This window comes from Amphiprion ocellaris, chromosome 1 (genome assembly GCF_022539595.1).
Source record: "Amphiprion ocellaris isolate individual 3 ecotype Okinawa chromosome 1, ASM2253959v1, whole genome shotgun sequence".
NCBI lineage: Eukaryota > Metazoa > Chordata > Actinopteri > Pomacentridae > Amphiprion > Amphiprion ocellaris.
The window spans coordinates 28,483,189-28,500,583 of NC_072766.1; the positions used below are offsets into that span (position 1 = coordinate 28,483,189).

A 17,395-nucleotide genomic window follows, 5' to 3' on the forward strand; every position below is an offset into this window, starting at 1 on the left:
ACAGCAGCAACACAGTGAAGAGGGGTAACCTGGAGGGGCTACCAGCCTGTTAGCCTCATTGTTCTGCAGGGAACCCAGTGAGTTACCTACTTAGCCAAACTGCTAGCTGATGCAGATTAGCCTGTTAGCACTGTTGGCATGGTAGCCAGCTTGCAAAGGAGTTCTAGCTAACAAACAAACCACTGAACACATCATACATTTCACAATGTATGATGTGTACAGTGTAGTTGGTCAATAACTTCTATCCAATAAGCTATACCTACTTAAATTCTGTAAACTTTTAAACAACCATTTGAGAACTAGAACTGTTCAGAGACAGTGAGAGATTCACCACTTAAAGAATCATGAATAGAACTTTATGATAGAAGATGGTGGTTACATGATACATTTCCCACCCTTTTGCTTTGTAATGGCCAAACTGTGAAACATCCAGCCATTTGCTTTGTTGCAGATCTAGTGCGATGTCACAAGTATTGCTAGTGGGGAAAAATGCTCATAAAGCTTTATTTTATGGCAAAGTCATCTAATCTTTTAAGGTGATTTTATTCATATTTGACTGTTGATTCTGTATCTTTGATGTCTCAGTGATCACTGAAATTAGCTATGGCTCTATCCCCATTCATTTAGATATGAGTCTGGTCTTGTTCATGCAACTGGCAGATTTTTGTTGGTGATGTTTGCATCTTTTTCACCTATGTTTTGCTCTGAAAAACAGACTTTGAAGTAAAAGCTGTCTAAAAACGGTCTCTCTTCTGCTGTTTTATTTGCAAGACAACAAAATGAAAAGAAAATATTATGGAATTATAAACTCACATAGCTTTATTTTCATCTTTGTTGACTGGTTTCTTATCTGATGCTATGAAAAATAAAGGCTCAAGGAAAAATTGGGTCAGAATGACACCGAAGTTCACTCTGCTTTAGGTAACAGTATTGTGTGAATGTCACATTCATCCATAGAGTAACATGCAATAAAATAATAATGTAAGGCCATGTGGAAGTAATCCAAATTATTTAAAATATGTTACTGATTTTGGAAAATCTAATGGAATATGATAATCTGTAGTGAAATGCAATTTAAAGTGACCTTGGAAGGATGTGTATAAACTTATAAGCACCTAGCTGCAATGGGGACAAGCTCTCACGGTGTTTCCTGAAGAAAGGAGTGAAGGACAGAAAGGTGAGTTTGTGTTCAAAATAAGGCTGATGGCTGAACGTAAATAAAGGCTTTGAGAAACATCAGGAGCTTCACCATTGTCAGGCTGAGGTTTGCTACTGCGTGACCGAAATACGTAGCAGGCGGCAGGAATTGATGGAATTCAGAAACACCCCACAGTTTAATTATTTGTTCCTTGTATGATTTCCAACTGATACATCACAGTCAATTTGTAGTAGGATCACAATCATGTGATCGCCAGCAGGTAACTGACACAGTGTTCACGTCATGGTTACAGTGACGCTGTGTCGGCAGCTATATATTGCAATGGGAAATCCTTCACAAAGCCGTGGATCCAGACTATAAGCTGCATCATTGTGAAAATTTAATGAGGTGGTCCTTGTGCCATTTCTGATTTCCCCTGAAAATTTCATCCAAATCCGTTAGTCCGTTTTTGAGTAATGTTTCACACTGACAGACAGATTCACAGACACATGTATGCCGATCGTCACATAACTCCACCGCTCCTTGGCGGAATAATAAAGAAAAGGTGATAGTGATGGTTAAATATACCGTAACCTTTTCCAATAGCACTTCAATGATTGCATTTCAAAGTCAAGTGCATCACACTGAAGTACATTCATCTGTAAAAAAACATTTTGATATCCACATGTTGTTTGACCTGTAAACCATTCAGTGCTCACTGAGTAAGAGTGCCATGGTTAAAAGTGAGGAGCATAATCTCAAGTTATCACTTGATTTCTTTTTATGATCAGAGTGCAGGACACGTGCTTGCTTCTATGAGTGAAGTAAAGCATTCAAACAATTTTTTGCTGTGAGCCGATCAACATCAAGCTGACAAAAGTGCACCATCTCTTATGTGAGGCTCCACCTGCCACTTCTCTTTATTTTGACCAGACATCTGTGGTAAGCACACCTACACTGTCCTTATTCAACATGCAAAACCTCTTGCTATCTAGACTGCACCCACGCTCACCCGGCAATCATCCTCTTCTCTCCCTCTTCACCTCTTCCCCTCTCCCCCAGGCCTGCAGACAGCCTCGCTCATTATTCACCTTGTGGCGGTAATTGATAGAGAATGCGAGAAAGAAAAGAATGACAGAGATGTTTAAGTTATTTAGCATAGCGATACGGCAGAGATAAAAACAACCACTTACAACGGAGCTGAATAAAATGTTTCATATCAAATGTTTTCATAACGTTACCAAGAATGGAATGCACAGGAAAAATGTGTTCTGGTGGATCCAGCAGTAGTAAACACGAACAAGCAGATAACATGTGAAGGAGAGGTGCAGATCACTGATTACTAACACCTCAAATAAAATCTCAACATGGATCCAAGGGTGACTGGCACACCTGTGGTACATCCAAACACAGAAATAACATGTCACAGATCCACTGTACACCAGACAAAATGTAAAATCATATATTACGACCCAAAATAACTTAAATAAAGGCATATGAAACTAGACGCCTTTAAATATACAACATGTAAGCAAGCTAAAAACACTATTGTCCTTTCCTATTGTCCTGAAGGCTTTCTAGTGTCAGAGGTTTCAGAAGGAAAATACTCAACAAAATGACAACATGTATATTACATCAACAAGTCTTCAGATGTGATTTTCACTGTCTTTCCAGGTCCAATGTGATCAGTGACCTGATGAAACCGCTTTGGCAGAAGAGCATTAGCAGCCACATTGCCTTCTTTAGGAGAGCCCACGTGTTCTCTCTTTTATTTCTTTACAAAATGCATTTAGTCAAGTACTCCAGGAAAAAAAACACACACTGTTGAGTGCAGTTCTGTGTGTAGTAGGTAGTCGCCCACAAGCGGCCTCTGTGGGTGGTGCTTTCCTTAGAGGCTGGGTGCCACATACTCAGAAGTGTCAGAGCTCTATGGCTTCTTACTGGAGCAGGACTTGCAGCACTGCTGTCCATAGAACTTGTGGTTACAAACACCATGCTGGGGGACCAAGTGGCACCAGCTGAAGTGGTCCACACAGTGTTCAGCTGCAGAGGGAAAAAAAAAAGATAAGAGACAGGTCAAACTGGCTGCAGCCGCTAAGTATTGTTTAATCTAACAGTTCACTGATTGTTTAGGTGAGAAAAATGCCAAATTTCACCAAAACATCCATCCATTATCTATACATCGCTTAATCCTCATTAGGATGGCAGGGGGCTGGAGTCTATCCCAGCTTACTTTAAGTGAAGGAAGGGGACACCCTGGACAGGTCACCAGTCTATCACAGGGCTACATATAGAGACAAACAGCCACACTCGCATTCACACCCACGGACAATTTAGAATCACCAATTAATTTCAGCATGTTTTTGGACTGTGGGAGGAAGCCAGAGTACTGGAGAAAACCCACGCATGTACAGAGAGAATATGCAAACCCCATGCAGATCCCAAGAGGGCCAGGATGTGAACCGGGGACCTTCTAGCTGCAAGGTGAACGTGCTAACCACCACGCCAATGTGCCGCCCCATCACTGCAACAAATGTGACATATTTAAAGCTCCTAAAATTCATGTCTATCCATTAAAATTACACACAAGTATTTTCCAAGAAAATATTTGCTTTCTATTTTCGAGTAGTAGAAAATTAGTAAAAAGTTTTATTTTACCAAAGGAAGTCTTGAAGCAACCTCATTTTCTACTTCACCAGCAAGTAAACACATTTGCAATAACCCCCTTCTAGATGAGACGTTACAAAGTGCTTCACAATGAAAGATGAAAAGAAACACAAAGTAAAGAGCATGAGTTCAACATTTAAAATACACTACCATTCAAAAGTTTGGTGTTACTTAGAAATGTCCTTATTTTCAAAAGAAAAGCAGTTTTTTCAATGAAGATAACATTAAATTAATCAGAAATACAGTCTAGACATTGTTAATGTGGTAAATATCATTCTAGCTGGAAACGGCTGATTTTTAATGGAATATCTACATAGGGGTACAGAGGCCCATTTCCAGCAACCATCACTCCTGTGTTCTAATGCTACATTGTGTTAGCTAATTGTGTTGAAAGGCTGATTGATGATTAAAAAACCCTTGTGCAATTATGTTCGCACATGAATAAAAGTGTGAGTTTTCATGGAAAACATAAAATTGCCTGGATGACCCCAAACTTTTGAACGGTAGGGTAGGTAGGGGGTAAAAATAAATAAAGAACATGGCTTAAAGTTGCACAAAATGGACATTCAGCTGCTTTTCAAGATTATCCGCTGTCCAAGTTCAGTGTCAGAGTTCCAAAGTTTAGGGGCCACCTTTTCAAAGCCATTCATCTGCAGTTTTGATTCTGGTTTGAGGAATAACCAACTCTAATCTCAAGACCTCAAAGACCTACTAGTGACATACAGGTGCAGTAGATATCCAATGCAGCGCTCTAACAGTAATCATATGAATGAACTGAATTTGAAATTAGATGGAGCATCATTCTGAAGAGGTCAGGAATGAGTTACAGGAAACCTCTTTGAAGACCTTGTTGAAAGCTCTGCAGCCGAATTTTGGACCATTTGCAAACGATCCAGGCAGGATGTATCCATCGCAGCATGACATGCGGTAGACCTGAGCTTAGCAATATTCCTCTGCTGGAAAAAGCATGGACAAATCACATCCATACCCATACATGTTGGTCCAGAGTGAGTGTCTGGACAGAAGTGACAACAAGACTTCTGAGTGATTTACAGATGAGGATAATGTACTGAGGCTTTCCTACACTACAGACTGTGAATTTATGATGGTTAACCAATCATCTACAACCCAAAGATATTTATGATGATACAAAATGAATAAAGGAAAGTAGCACCAGAAACTGTGGGCTTTTACCAAATCCACAAAAAATTATTGTATTGTCTTTCTGTTGATCATGTCGGCATGCTAATATGCTGGCAATGCTAACATGCTGTATTTATAATGAGTGTGTTTACTCCTTCAAGCCATTGTGTTAGCATGCTACAGTTGTGAATGATTTTGTATATGAGTATACTATGTCCTGTTGACTGTTGACCAGCTTAGTTTGATGTCTGAGCATGCTAAAATTTGCAAATGCACAACTAAGGATCACTATTGTGCCAACATGAGGTGCTTGTCTTTGAGAGGAACTCCTGAATTAAAGCAGACATCTCACACTCCACCCAGCTGTGGTGTTTTATAGTTATAATGAAATGAAGCTGGATAAATTTGTCTTTTCCCCTCAAAGGAATTTACCTTTCAGTGACGGTCCAGCAGCTGTGACCCGGCTGCTGGGGTGTTGTCCCGGAGCAGGGAGAACAGCAGGGCAGAAGTGTGTGTTACATGCCCTAGAAGTGACAGGCCTCTGGTGGGGCAGGCAGCCAGCGGCAGGGCGACCTTGTCTGAGACACTGGATGGATCGAGTCTGGACTCCTCCACCACAGGACACGGAGCACTGAGAGAGTAGGGAAACAGCAGAAAAACAGAATAAAAAAGACAGGCAGGATGAGAAGGAGAGGAGGGGGCACAGAGACATAAATAGGAGAAGGAGATGAAAGTTGGAAGCGCATGGAGTAAAACAGTTGTCATAAAGGGAGCAGAAGAGGGAGGGAAAAAGATGGAGGAAAAGTCTATGCAGAGACAAAGAACAGATGAAGAAAACAAACATCCCAACTAGCATGTACTCGCCCTCTGGCAAACTGTCAGGAGATATCTTCTCTAGTGCAAACATACAGGGATCACAAGCTGGAGATCAAGCAGAATAAGACACTGAGCTATAAGAGGTTGCCCTTAAGACTTTTTGCATAATAGATGATGTAACACATAGCCTACACAACCTTCCCCCAAAAGGCTGAAAGGGAGTGGAGCTTTCTCATTTCATCTGAGGCCCATTCCACAAAAGTACTCTTCCACTGTTGGATAAGAACTACGCTACATCTGTGAGCTTACACCACCTACACTGTACAGTCTGTCTCTGAGGTTTGTGGGGAAACAGAAATACTGGAGCAGTGGAGCCACTCACGGTCTCCTGTCTTGTAGTGATCAGAGTTCTGGCCAAGACATAATGTTACCTTCTTTGTGAGAGATGTGGAGCTGGAAAATAAATGTTGTGAATCTTTTTTCCATAGATTTTTTTGTACCACTTTGACAGACCTGTGTTGGACCCAGTCGTGCCACAGTGGACAATGGTCAAATCAGCAACATACTACTGTATTTCTGTGTATGTCTCTGTTCAACTAGCTGCTACTCAGGGGAATGTTTACCCAAAATAAACATCCTGGATACAGTTGACAATGTAGAGCTACTCCAGGCAACCATCTACACTATTGGTCAAAAGTTTTAGAACGCTCCAATTTTTCCAGTTTTTTATTGAAATTCAAGTACTTCAAGTCCAATGAATAGCTTGAAATGGTACAAAGGTAAGTGGTGAACTGCCAGAGGTTTTAAAAAAAGATAAGGTTACCCCAAACTGAAAAAAAATGTATATTTCAGAATTATACAAAAAAGCTTTTTTTCAGGGAACAAGAAATGGGTTAACAACTTAAAGCTGTTCTGCCGCAATGGAGGTTGATGAAGCCATGAAAGATGGTGCTACCAAATCCTACAGGTGTCCCAATTTTTCTTGATTACTTACAATCCCCTCTGTCTGCATAAAGGTAGTGTTGGAACACACCATGGCACTATACCCTCGAGAGCATTATTTGGACAGCATTGTACCGCAGAAAATGGTGTGTTGCTATAAAAATGCTGAGGAAAAGGCAATTAAAAATAGAAAAGAGAGACAGACCATCAAAAGAATTAAAAATGTAGGACTTTCCTACAGAGAAATAGTGAAGAAAGTCAAGGTAACAGTGAGCATAGTTTTCTTCACCATCAAAAGGGACTCAGAAACTGAGGGAAACTCTGACAGGAAGAGGTCTGGAAGACCCAAAGCCACAACAGAATCAGAAGACAAGTTTCTGAGAGTCAACAGCTTGGTGATAGACGGCTCACAGGACAACATCTTCAAGCACAGCTTAATAGTGGTTGTAGTAAAAACGTTTAGAATACATTTTGGGTTCTAAATTGAATTTTTTTCTAATTTGATTTGCTTATTTGTTCAATGCTTTAATTTCAGAGTACAATGAGACATTAACATGCATAATTTCCAATAAAAAAAAAAAATGGAAAAATTGGGGTCTTCTAAAACTTTTGACCGGTAGTGTATATATTTGGGTAAATATTCTTAACGTGACCACCCTATGGAATATTACTGCAAGTATTGCTGCTAATAAGTCAAAAATGCTATTTTCTTAAATTTAATTCTTTGAAATGCATGCAGTTTCTCGGCTTTTTTCTTTTTTTTTTTGTTTTGCTCCTGTCAGATTCTTACTCACTTTGGCCTCATTTTACTCTCTAATATTAAGTCATACATCGAACACAAAAGTTTAATTTCTTTACTTATTAATTTTACAAAAAATGTCACCAACGTTTTCCAAAGTGTCCACAGATGTTACTGGGGAAATGGTGACTCTATACATACAGAAAGAAGTTTAGTACTTTTACTCATGATTTTTTATTTGTTTCAATACATGTCTGTGCTCTGTGTAAACAGAGTCTGCAGAATTCTTATCACAGACTGTTGGTTGCAGCTGAATCGAACATGGCTTATCAGCTGCACCATTAAGCAGATTTTTTTTTTCTTTTACTGGATCTGGTTCTAATCATTTTTTTGCGTACCTTTTGAAATCAGATCTCTAGAATAATGTGATTTTGTTGAAATGTAATTTAAAGCTTAGATTTGGTTAATTTTCCCAATGGAGCCACAAAATCTGAGGATCTTTTCTGTTTTTTACTGTTTCTGGCTCTGATACATGGTGTAAAGATAAACTTTGAAACCAACTAGTTGGTTTTGGGGTTCGAACGGTTAACCTGGAAACTCATTAAAAAACAAGTTCTTATTTACAATGACAACCTGGCAAAAGAGAATAACATTGTGAATGAAGTGTGGAGCTGAGGTGAGCGTTGCATTTGAGATAAGTGTTTATGTCAACCTCGCACACATCTCAGCATCAACAATCTGATCCATGTATGGCAACCTTCATCAAGGACCCCATTTATTCAAAAATCAACCCACGTCCAACCCTGGTGGAAGGCTGGCTGACACGAGTTAACACATAGAGGTAGACTCCTGACATGAATTAAACGTGTGTCAGTCTGGATGGGACTGAAGCTTAGAAGCTACTGATTACACAATAAGATGATTTTGCTAGTAGCTAGTAGTACACCAAAATCCCCATATCCCACTACTTCCAGACCAGATTTTGAACAAAGTGATAAAAATTGACTCTTTGCAACTTTTGGCAGTAGGATTTGAACACATCCCACTTGTAATCACTGGATGTCACATGTGGGAGAAAAGCTTCAAACTGGAGGACTTCCAGGTGAAATGCACATGTAACACTAAAGTCTCTCATGTTGACAGTTTTGGATCTAAGGATTTAGCAAATGTACCTGCTGCCAAGGAGAGGAGTACCAGCCTAAGACCACAGTGCTGGAGGTGGCTCTGCCAGGGACCACCCGAGGGATCTCTGGGCACAGACCTCGGTTACAGCCCTGCTGAAGATCCACCAAAGGTTTGGCCATATTCCTGCATCTTCGTACGGGGAACTCCACATACCTGTTTGAGAGAGGACAGGCTTTCTGCTCAAAATGTCTGTTCCAACAGAGCTTCCCATTTTGAAAACATTGAAATTCTGACTCAGAGAATAGTCCACAGATGCCACAGTGGGATCTCAAGCATCTGTGCAGATCTATTAAATTGTGAAGGATGTCTTGATGTGTAGTTGCAGACACATACCCTCCCTGTGAGTCTCTCTCCCCACAGCGAAGCTCTCTCTTCTGGATGCCTGAACCACAAGACCTGGAACACTGAAACAGAGTGCAGGCAGGAGGGACAATTTTAGAAAATGAACTCTGTGAATGTGTGTACGTGATGTGCAGGATTCTTTTAGTAGAAGACACCACAAGCTCACTTATAGCTGAAGTAACAGGGCCAAAATGCTTTACTGAGTATTTTTCAGCCATTATACATGATGAGTAGAGAGTGTGTATGTGTCTTCACTGTGTTTTATCTCTTGCTTCGAACCTTACACTGACCTTTTTCATTTCATATTCAGCAACATGAAGCACGTTGTAGGATTTCTTAATATGTGTTTGTAAGGGTTAGTTTCTCCACTAAATATAACTGTAAGATTATTAATAATGTTTCTCCAACAATATTAAAATGTAGGGTAAATGTTTGCTCAAATGGGGTTAAGGATTTTATGCAGAATTATTATATAGTTTACCTGATATTCGACCAGCGAAGTATTTAGATTAGACAAATATAATAATGCAGCACATGAAACACTTCTTGTTGCGCTGTCAAGAAGAGCTTCAGGAATTGTAAGGGGAATTATTTAGCTTGGCAGGTTATTTATAAAATTGAGGTAGCTGGAATCTATACAAGTTAGGCACCAAAATGTGAACAACAAAACAATTGAGGCACTGAACTTATATTTATGTACATTTATTAAACTAAACTAAACAATGACAACAACAATAACACACATTCAGACGAACAACATCAACACAAAACAAATAAGAGGGTTAAATGTGAATGATGGGAAAAGGAAGGAAGAGAACACAATATTTTAACGTAACACTGGCATTAATATTACGCTTGAAATATGGTGTTCTGAGGGAAAGGGAAAAATAGACCACACCTGAAAGCAGCCGTCAATTTGGTAGTAGGCTAATTTGTTAGCCTGTAAATTTGAGAAAGTTGTACCAAGTTCCAGTGACTGAAAGGTACTTGCATGCCGTGATGATGATGATGACGATGATGATGATGCTGCCTCGGTGGATGGTCCGGTCGGCCTTTATTGATGTGGGTCAGAACAGTGGTGGACAGAGTGGAGCCTCAGAGTCGGGAGAAGGAGAGCTCTTTCTTCGAACATAGGACTCTTGGGTTGGAAGACTCGGGTTAAGGAGGACTCAAAGTGGTACTTTCATATGTGGTCCTTTAAAGTGGACCTTTGCATATCATTAACTCAGCAGGGGTCTGGTACATCCTCCGTCAGGGAGGGCTAATGTCCAGATGTCCTTCACAGAGTTACATTTTCAGGTAATTTCTGTGGTGTCTGTAACTCCAAATATATTGTTGTTTGGTGAACATGATTTATCTAGGTGCATTACTGACGAAAAGTGGATCAGAATGATACCAAATGAACGTTATGAATTATCATATTGATACTAATCAGGAGAAATAAAGATTAAAGGCAAGGCAAGATGTGGATTGATCATGAAGTTATTGAAGAGTTCACTTGTTCTTGTGAAATGGATGTACATAAAAAGGAGTTTAGTCCAGAATTGTGGGATGATTGTCTTTGTTAGTTCTGATGTGAGTCCAGAGTTCCTTTGTCAGTGAGTGGAATGTCTTTGAAGTTGTCCTCCAGGTTTCTGAGCCTCCCCCCTTCAATGGCTCAGGAATCAGTCAGAATGTTGATTGGTAGCAATTTGGTTCCTTGGAGGCCAGGTAGTGACTGGGGGTCTAACCCAGCCTCTTGGTTGGAGACAGGCCCAATTCACATCCTGGGAGTCTGTATAGAGGAATCCTTTAAAGCAGGGGTGTCCAAACTTTTTGCGAAGAGGGCCAGATTTGATAAAGTGAAGATGCCCGGGGGCCAGTAGTTCCTTCTGATGTTTTTTTAACCAAAAAAGTTACATGCAAATGTACACTATTACAAAACAACAAATTTTCATTGTCACAATTCTCTTTATTTTTCAAATGGCAGTGCAACCAAATATAAGCCAATCAGGCAGACGTGAACAACTCTAAAAACACAATTCTGCCTTTAAATCATATCTGTAGAGTCAGATAACATTGAACATTGAACTGTATGTAATACCTTAAATTTCCATGAGTCTGATAAATATCTTTGCCTCATGAACATTTTAAACTGGAGTTATATGTAATGCAAAGTTGTCTGTTATCATTAAAGTTTAAAACAAGTAAATTTTGCTCTTGTCTTTTACAAGATCTTTCAGAGTAATAGTTTGTGTCACATCTACAGGTACACAACATCAACAGTTACAACCAAACCTTATTCAAGATGTTTAATAAAATGAAAAAAGTGCCATAAGTACAAGTGCATAAGTATGCTTTTGGCTTTTCACTGTTAATAGTGACAGATTCAAAACATTCAATTTCAGATTGATCAAGAAACCAAAAACTTGCTGACACTAATGAGAAGGGTGATACTGAGATCTGGATTTCAGTAAAGAGGCCAGGTCTGGTTTGAGGGAAGTAGTTGAGATGCGTAAAATGTCACGTAAGTGGGAGTCACTTAGTTTTGACCTCAGTCGGTTCTTGTTTAAGTTCATGACAGAGAATGTCTGCTCACACAAATATGTGGAGCTGAATAAGCTCAACATTTTCTTAGCAAATGTTCGCATTTCTGGAAACCTGCCTTTATCCAGCTGCCTGTAAAATTCAACAAGAGAAAGCTGCTGGTGTTTACCGCGCCGCTCATCATCACACTGCAGCTCAATGAGCTCCAGCTGCAACTGTGGAGGAGCATCATCAGGGTCCACGGAGAAGGGAGAAGAGAAAAGCAACATGTCCTTTTCAATAACTGCAAAATCCCGAAAGCGTTTGTTAAATTCCACAGAAAGAGATGCGATAGCTGTTGTATAACTCATCATTTGCACACTGATGTTGTCCTGTGGGAAACTGTCGATGATCTCTTTCAAAGCTGGGAAGTGCGCGGTGCAGGGCTCTGTTTGGGACAAGTGTCTTTGGAAAAGTTGCAGCTTGGTTCCAAAGGCCTTGATGTGAGCGTACAGCTGGCTCACCATTGCATCTTGTCCTTGCAGATTAACATTCAGCGCATTCAGATGCTTCGTTATGTCAACCAAAAAAGCCAAATCTGCCAGCCATACAGGATCGGACAGTTCTTCCATCGGTGGCCCCTTTTCACCAAAAAACGTCCAATTTCCTCTCTGAGAGAGAAAAATCGCTGCATTGTGGACCTCCGACTTAGCCACCTTACATCGTTGTGATATATTATGTCTCCGTATTCAGCCTGAATGTCAAGCAAGAACTGCCGAAACTGTCGGTGGTGTAGAGCTTTAGAGCGAATAGAATTGACTGCCTTTACCACTGATTTCATAACATGATCAAATTTGAGATGTTTGGCGCAGAGAGCCTGCTGGTGAATTATACAGTGAAGTTTAATAGCGTTACCTCCTTCTTCGCTGACTTTATTGCAGATCAGTGTGGACAATCCACTTCGCTCACCAGCCATGGCAGGCGCACCATCGGTAATGATCCCAGAAACTTTATTCCATGGTAGTTTCAGATCATCAACAGCTTCACAAACAGAAATGAAAAAATCTATTCCTCTGGTTTGGCCTTTAAGGCTTTGGAGGTCAAGCAGCTCCTCTGTTACGTTCATGTTGTCATCAACTCCTCTTAAAAAAATCAAGAGCTTTGCAGTGTCAGATGCATCGGTGCTTTCATCGCAGGCTAATGAGAAATAATCAAACTGTCCCCCAGTTGTCTCTTAATATCTGATGATATGTCCTCGACTCTCCATGCCACAGTGTTACGTGCCAGGCAAACATTCATAAATTCTTGCTTCTTCTCGGGGCAAACGTTCTCCACCATTTTCATGACACAGTCTTTGATAAATGTACCTTCAGTGAAAGGTTTGCCATGTTTAGCTATTAACATGGCCACTTCGTAGCTTGCTGTGGTGATACTTTCCTTTGACTCACAGGCCCGCGTGAAGAATTGCTGTTGTGATGCCAGAGCAGCTTGGAGTTGTTTCACTTTTTCAGCGCGGTCACTCCCTGTTAGCTTGTCGTATGTGTTAGCATGTTTAGTTTGGTAGTGTCTCTTTATGTTAAAATCTTTAAACAAGGCAACAGTCTCTTGACAAATAAGACAAACACATTTGCCTCGATGTTCAGTGAAGAAGTACTGTAATTCCCATCTTTCCTGAAAGCGACGCCCCTCACTATCAACTTTCCTCTTTTTCTTTGCAGTCGCCATGGCAGTAATGAGCGGAGAAGGGTTTGCGGCAAGGATGCAGAGCCAGATAGCATTAAAGTGGTGCTGCCACCATGTGGTGAAAGGAGGAAGTACATTTTAAAGTTTTGTGATTTATTTATTCTGTTAGACAGTGCTAGCGGGCCATAAATAATACATTATAAGACCGAAGTTGCGGGCCATATGAAATTTTACCGTGGGCAGTGATTGGCCCCCGGGCCGGACTTTGGACATGCCTGCTTTAATGTCTGATCTCGTGCTCGCTTCCTGCTGACTCAATGCTTTGCACCCTCATGTCAGACATGTTCCACATCTGGCGTGGTGTCCTGGTGTCCCTCTTGCCTCGCTGATCAAAGGGGGAGCCCGTCTCCATCCTGTGGCTGCAGAGGTGTTAGGACTCCAGAGCTATAGGCGGGGGAATAAACAAAACCTGCTCTGGTTCTGTTTCACTGTTGATAATGGCTGGTGGATCCTACAATGTAGTCTCCGCTTCTCTCACTCAAACTACTGCACTTAACATTAATGAGAACAAAGAGGACTTTACAGCAGCAAGGCAGGTAAGAATTCACTCATTTCTGGCACAAGGGCTGAATTTAATATGCTACCTGAACTAGTATTTGTACTTCCCGAGTATAAAACAATTCTTCAAAAATGGATACAACACGTCCATGTATTTAGGGAGTTAATAAGCTTTGGATAGACAGCACATTGTGGAAATCATAGGTAAATCTTCAGTGTAGTATACTGTCTAATACACAATTTGTTGGCAATGTGCTCTTCATAATCCTAGGACTGAAGTGACAACATTTGAGGGGAAAGCAATGCACTTTTAAAAGTGTAAAAGACACAGTGGGGTGCAAAAGTCTGTGATCACATGAAAAATCTACCATATTTTCATGTAAACCTAAAAATGATCAGGAGTTTGAGGATTTAGAAACAAAAGATGTTCTGAAGTGTCAAATATATAAGAAATATTTCAAACTCCGTTCTGTTTCTGGGTGGGCCAACAATCCAACTGAGACAGATCAGTGGCATTAGCCATTGTTAACTCCTCTGTACAAAGATCAGTCACATAGTCTTCAGAAGTTTGTTAAAGATAATCAACTTGTAGCCATCAGTCATCTGTTATAAATATTCCGGTTTCTCAATTCTTCAGCACAACTTTACTCCCCAATTAGCACTGTTACAGTGGGAAACATTGAATCTACACAAAGTGAAAGTGTCACAAGGCAAATAGTTATTCTGAGGAATTTGGTTCTTTCTCAGCATCAAACCAGGGCTGGACTGAGGGTTTCTAAAGGGACAGTGAACTCAATGATGCTTTATGGAAACCGGATCAGTTGTAGCTAAGCATGATCAGGCAGAACAAAAGTAACTAGGGCTGAAACGATTCTTCAAGTTATTTGAGTAATTTGATTACTAAAATTCCTCAAGGCAAAATTCTCTGAATCGAGGCTTCTTGTTAATCCACCACATTCTAGACCCCAGGTCACTAACTGGCCAACAGTGGTCCGAGTCCGGACCCAGATTTCCTCCTATATGGACCCGGACCTATAATCAATAAATTACAAGGGCATTTTAAATCTGAATGGACTCTTCTATTTTAATTGGTACAGCTTTTCTAGTGTTTATGGTGTTATCAGATCAGAGGCTGAACTATGAAGGCAGTTTAACATAGTCAGACTTTCTTTGTGTGGGTTGACAAAAACTAAAACCTCAGTCAGAGTCCAGGTATGAAGGTAGTTTTCAATTTTCTTTGTCAACTCAGACTTTCTGCTTCAAAATTGTCAACACTAACAAGAGCATTTAACGCATCATTTGACTCGTTTTCTGCACAAAATGACACAGATGGTGTTCAGCTGCTTCAGTCAACAGGTTGTTTTAATGGAGTACAATGAGGAACATAAAAAATTATGACAGTAAAAAGCTGCTACTGGAAATTATTAATTCTTATTTATTTTACCGATTAGTGCAGCTGATTATTTCTAACAGACAGCTACACAATAAAACTATTAAACTTCATATATTCAGACATGATACATGAAGTACATGTAGGTCTGACACTATCTCATAATGAAGGAAATCACTTTAATTTGTGGCCAAATCAATGTGAAACTAATGCTACTGATTGAATATTTTCTGTAATAAATACTAAGAAATTAATCAGTTTTCTTATTTGTGTTCTGTCAGTGTTACGTCTGCTGCATCTAATGCCACATAGTGGCAGTTTTTCTCTCTCCAGGTGGGCGTGAGCTTGGTGTGTGGCACTGTGATCAGGTGTTGCCTATCGGTAATCACGCAGGTGGGAGCAATCTGATCATCTACCTCTCCCTCACCATATAAGCGGGGCTTTGCCATCAGTCGTCACCGGATTGTTGAACAACCCAATCAGTGTTTCGCTCCTAGTTCTCCATTCAGCTCTTATGATCCTGGCCAGACTCTAATTCTGTTTTCTTGCTCTGTAGTTTGCATCCCACCTGGCTGCTGTCCAGTAACCTGCTCCATTCCTACCTGATTCTGGATCAGTCCCCGAAAACGCCACTCTCTGTACATCACGCAGCACCTGCTCGTCTCTGTCTCCATTCCACCATTCACCATCTTCTCCATCTGGATGCTTTCTGCCAGCCTTGCCTACAGCCCGTTCTCTGTTCCAGTCCAGTACCCAGTCTAGCTTAGCTTGTAGCCTAGCTACTATCTCGTGTAGTAATTAGCTCCTGTTTAGATTATGAGTCTGTACCTTTAAAAAAAACACACATTTATCACATATTTATGTGATTTCTGCAACACCAACTAAATACATGTGGGGTTCCCATGGCTTTGAGTTTTATTAGAATACCCCTGTACTATACTGTATATGTACAATACCCCTGTACTATACTATATATGTACAATACACCGCAGATGTCCACCCGTCTTCCACCAGGATGGTTATTTCTGTTGCACAGCACACTGACTACCGCTTTTGATGCTATAATGCGCGTGCCTAGCACAGAATCGGATTACTCGCAAGAATAATTGATAGAATACTCGATTACTAAAATAATCGATAGCTGGAGCCCTAAAAGTAACCACCAGCTGGTACATCTATATACTGCAAAAAAAGACAGAAATGGTGTTTCGCAAGGTTCAGTAAATAAGAACATTCCAGTCCTGCAAGCCAGCAGCGTATTTACAGCTTCAGAGTAGTTTAAATTGACTCTGAACCCAACCCAGAATGATGCATCACTATAAGACTACTAGACTAGGCAAACATCTTCCAATGTAACTGCCTAAAAGATTAATGCTTTTTTCTTTTCTTTTTTTTAACAAATGCAGCTGCTTTAATCTGTATTTCCATCTTGCTCAGGTCATAAACCACAGACGAACAGTTTTTCATTTTTCCCAACCTGCCTCCTCTCCTCCCAATTCAGTTTGTGTTTTTGCTCGTACTATTTTCAACAAGCTCAGCGTGGGGATGTGATGCTGAGCAGTAATGATAGTTCCAGCTGAAGTGTGTTGCATTCTAGTCTACTGAGACTGCTGACTGTGAAACTGCTCTCTCTGTTCTGTGATGGATTTCTCCCTGTATGATTGTTAAATGTTTTTGAAAAATGGGAGAGCTAGAAAGAGTGTTGTATTCGTAATTCTGAGGGACTAGCATCAAAGCTTGCTGTTTACTCTTCATGTTTCATAGATTTGCGAGTCATACGTGAGCTGGGGATGTTTCAAGTTACATCTGCATTTAGAGTGAAACCTTCACACCACAAATCAATTAAACATACCACAAATTGAAGTGCTTTGCTGTGACTGTTGCCGTAAAATTCACTTTACTTCTACTTTCCTCGAGTTTCATATCTCCTTTGTCCTCACCTCTCCCCAGAGAGTGGGGATCCACTGCAGCCTCTCGTTCCTGGGGCATCGCCGCTGGATGCAGGTCTCCTGGGCTTTGGGTCTGTGGTGCTGTCTGCACATGCTGTCGGGCACCACTACAGCTTTGGCCCCTGGATCAGTGCTGCGGCAGAACACACTTCGCTTCCTCAGTCCACGACCACAGGATTTAGAGCACTGACAGCACACAAGGACAAAGTAAAAGAAGTTATTTAGGAGCAAAAGTCAAATGCATAGATGATCCTGCGGTCATTAATAATTGAGCAAGCAAAGGTTTAATGACTATATACAGATTAAATCCTTTGCACACACACAAAGACACAAACACA

The 17,395-nt window shown here is 40.5% G+C and overlaps 1 protein-coding gene across 3 annotated transcripts in view; it reads right to left on the reverse strand.

The window, feature by feature from the left end:
* Window positions 1-1,315: 1,315 nt before the first annotated feature.
* The window catches only part of adamts18 (ADAM metallopeptidase with thrombospondin type 1 motif, 18), a 102,455-nt gene continuing 86,375 nt past the window's right edge, over window positions 1,316-17,395 (reverse strand). For all 3 annotated transcript variants that reach the window (XM_055012342.1, XM_023265998.3, XM_055012353.1), the window contains 5 exons: window positions 17,049-17,243; window positions 8,964-9,034; window positions 8,618-8,783; window positions 5,381-5,579; window positions 1,316-3,181 (listed from right to left, as the gene is read on the reverse strand). In XM_055012342.1, coding sequence (XP_054868317.1) covers window positions 3,066-3,181; window positions 5,381-5,579; window positions 8,618-8,783; window positions 8,964-9,034; window positions 17,049-17,243 — 747 coding nt within the window. In that variant the 3' untranslated portion in view covers window positions 1,316-3,065. The remainder of the gene's footprint in view (window positions 3,182-5,380; window positions 5,580-8,617; window positions 8,784-8,963; window positions 9,035-17,048; window positions 17,244-17,395) is intronic.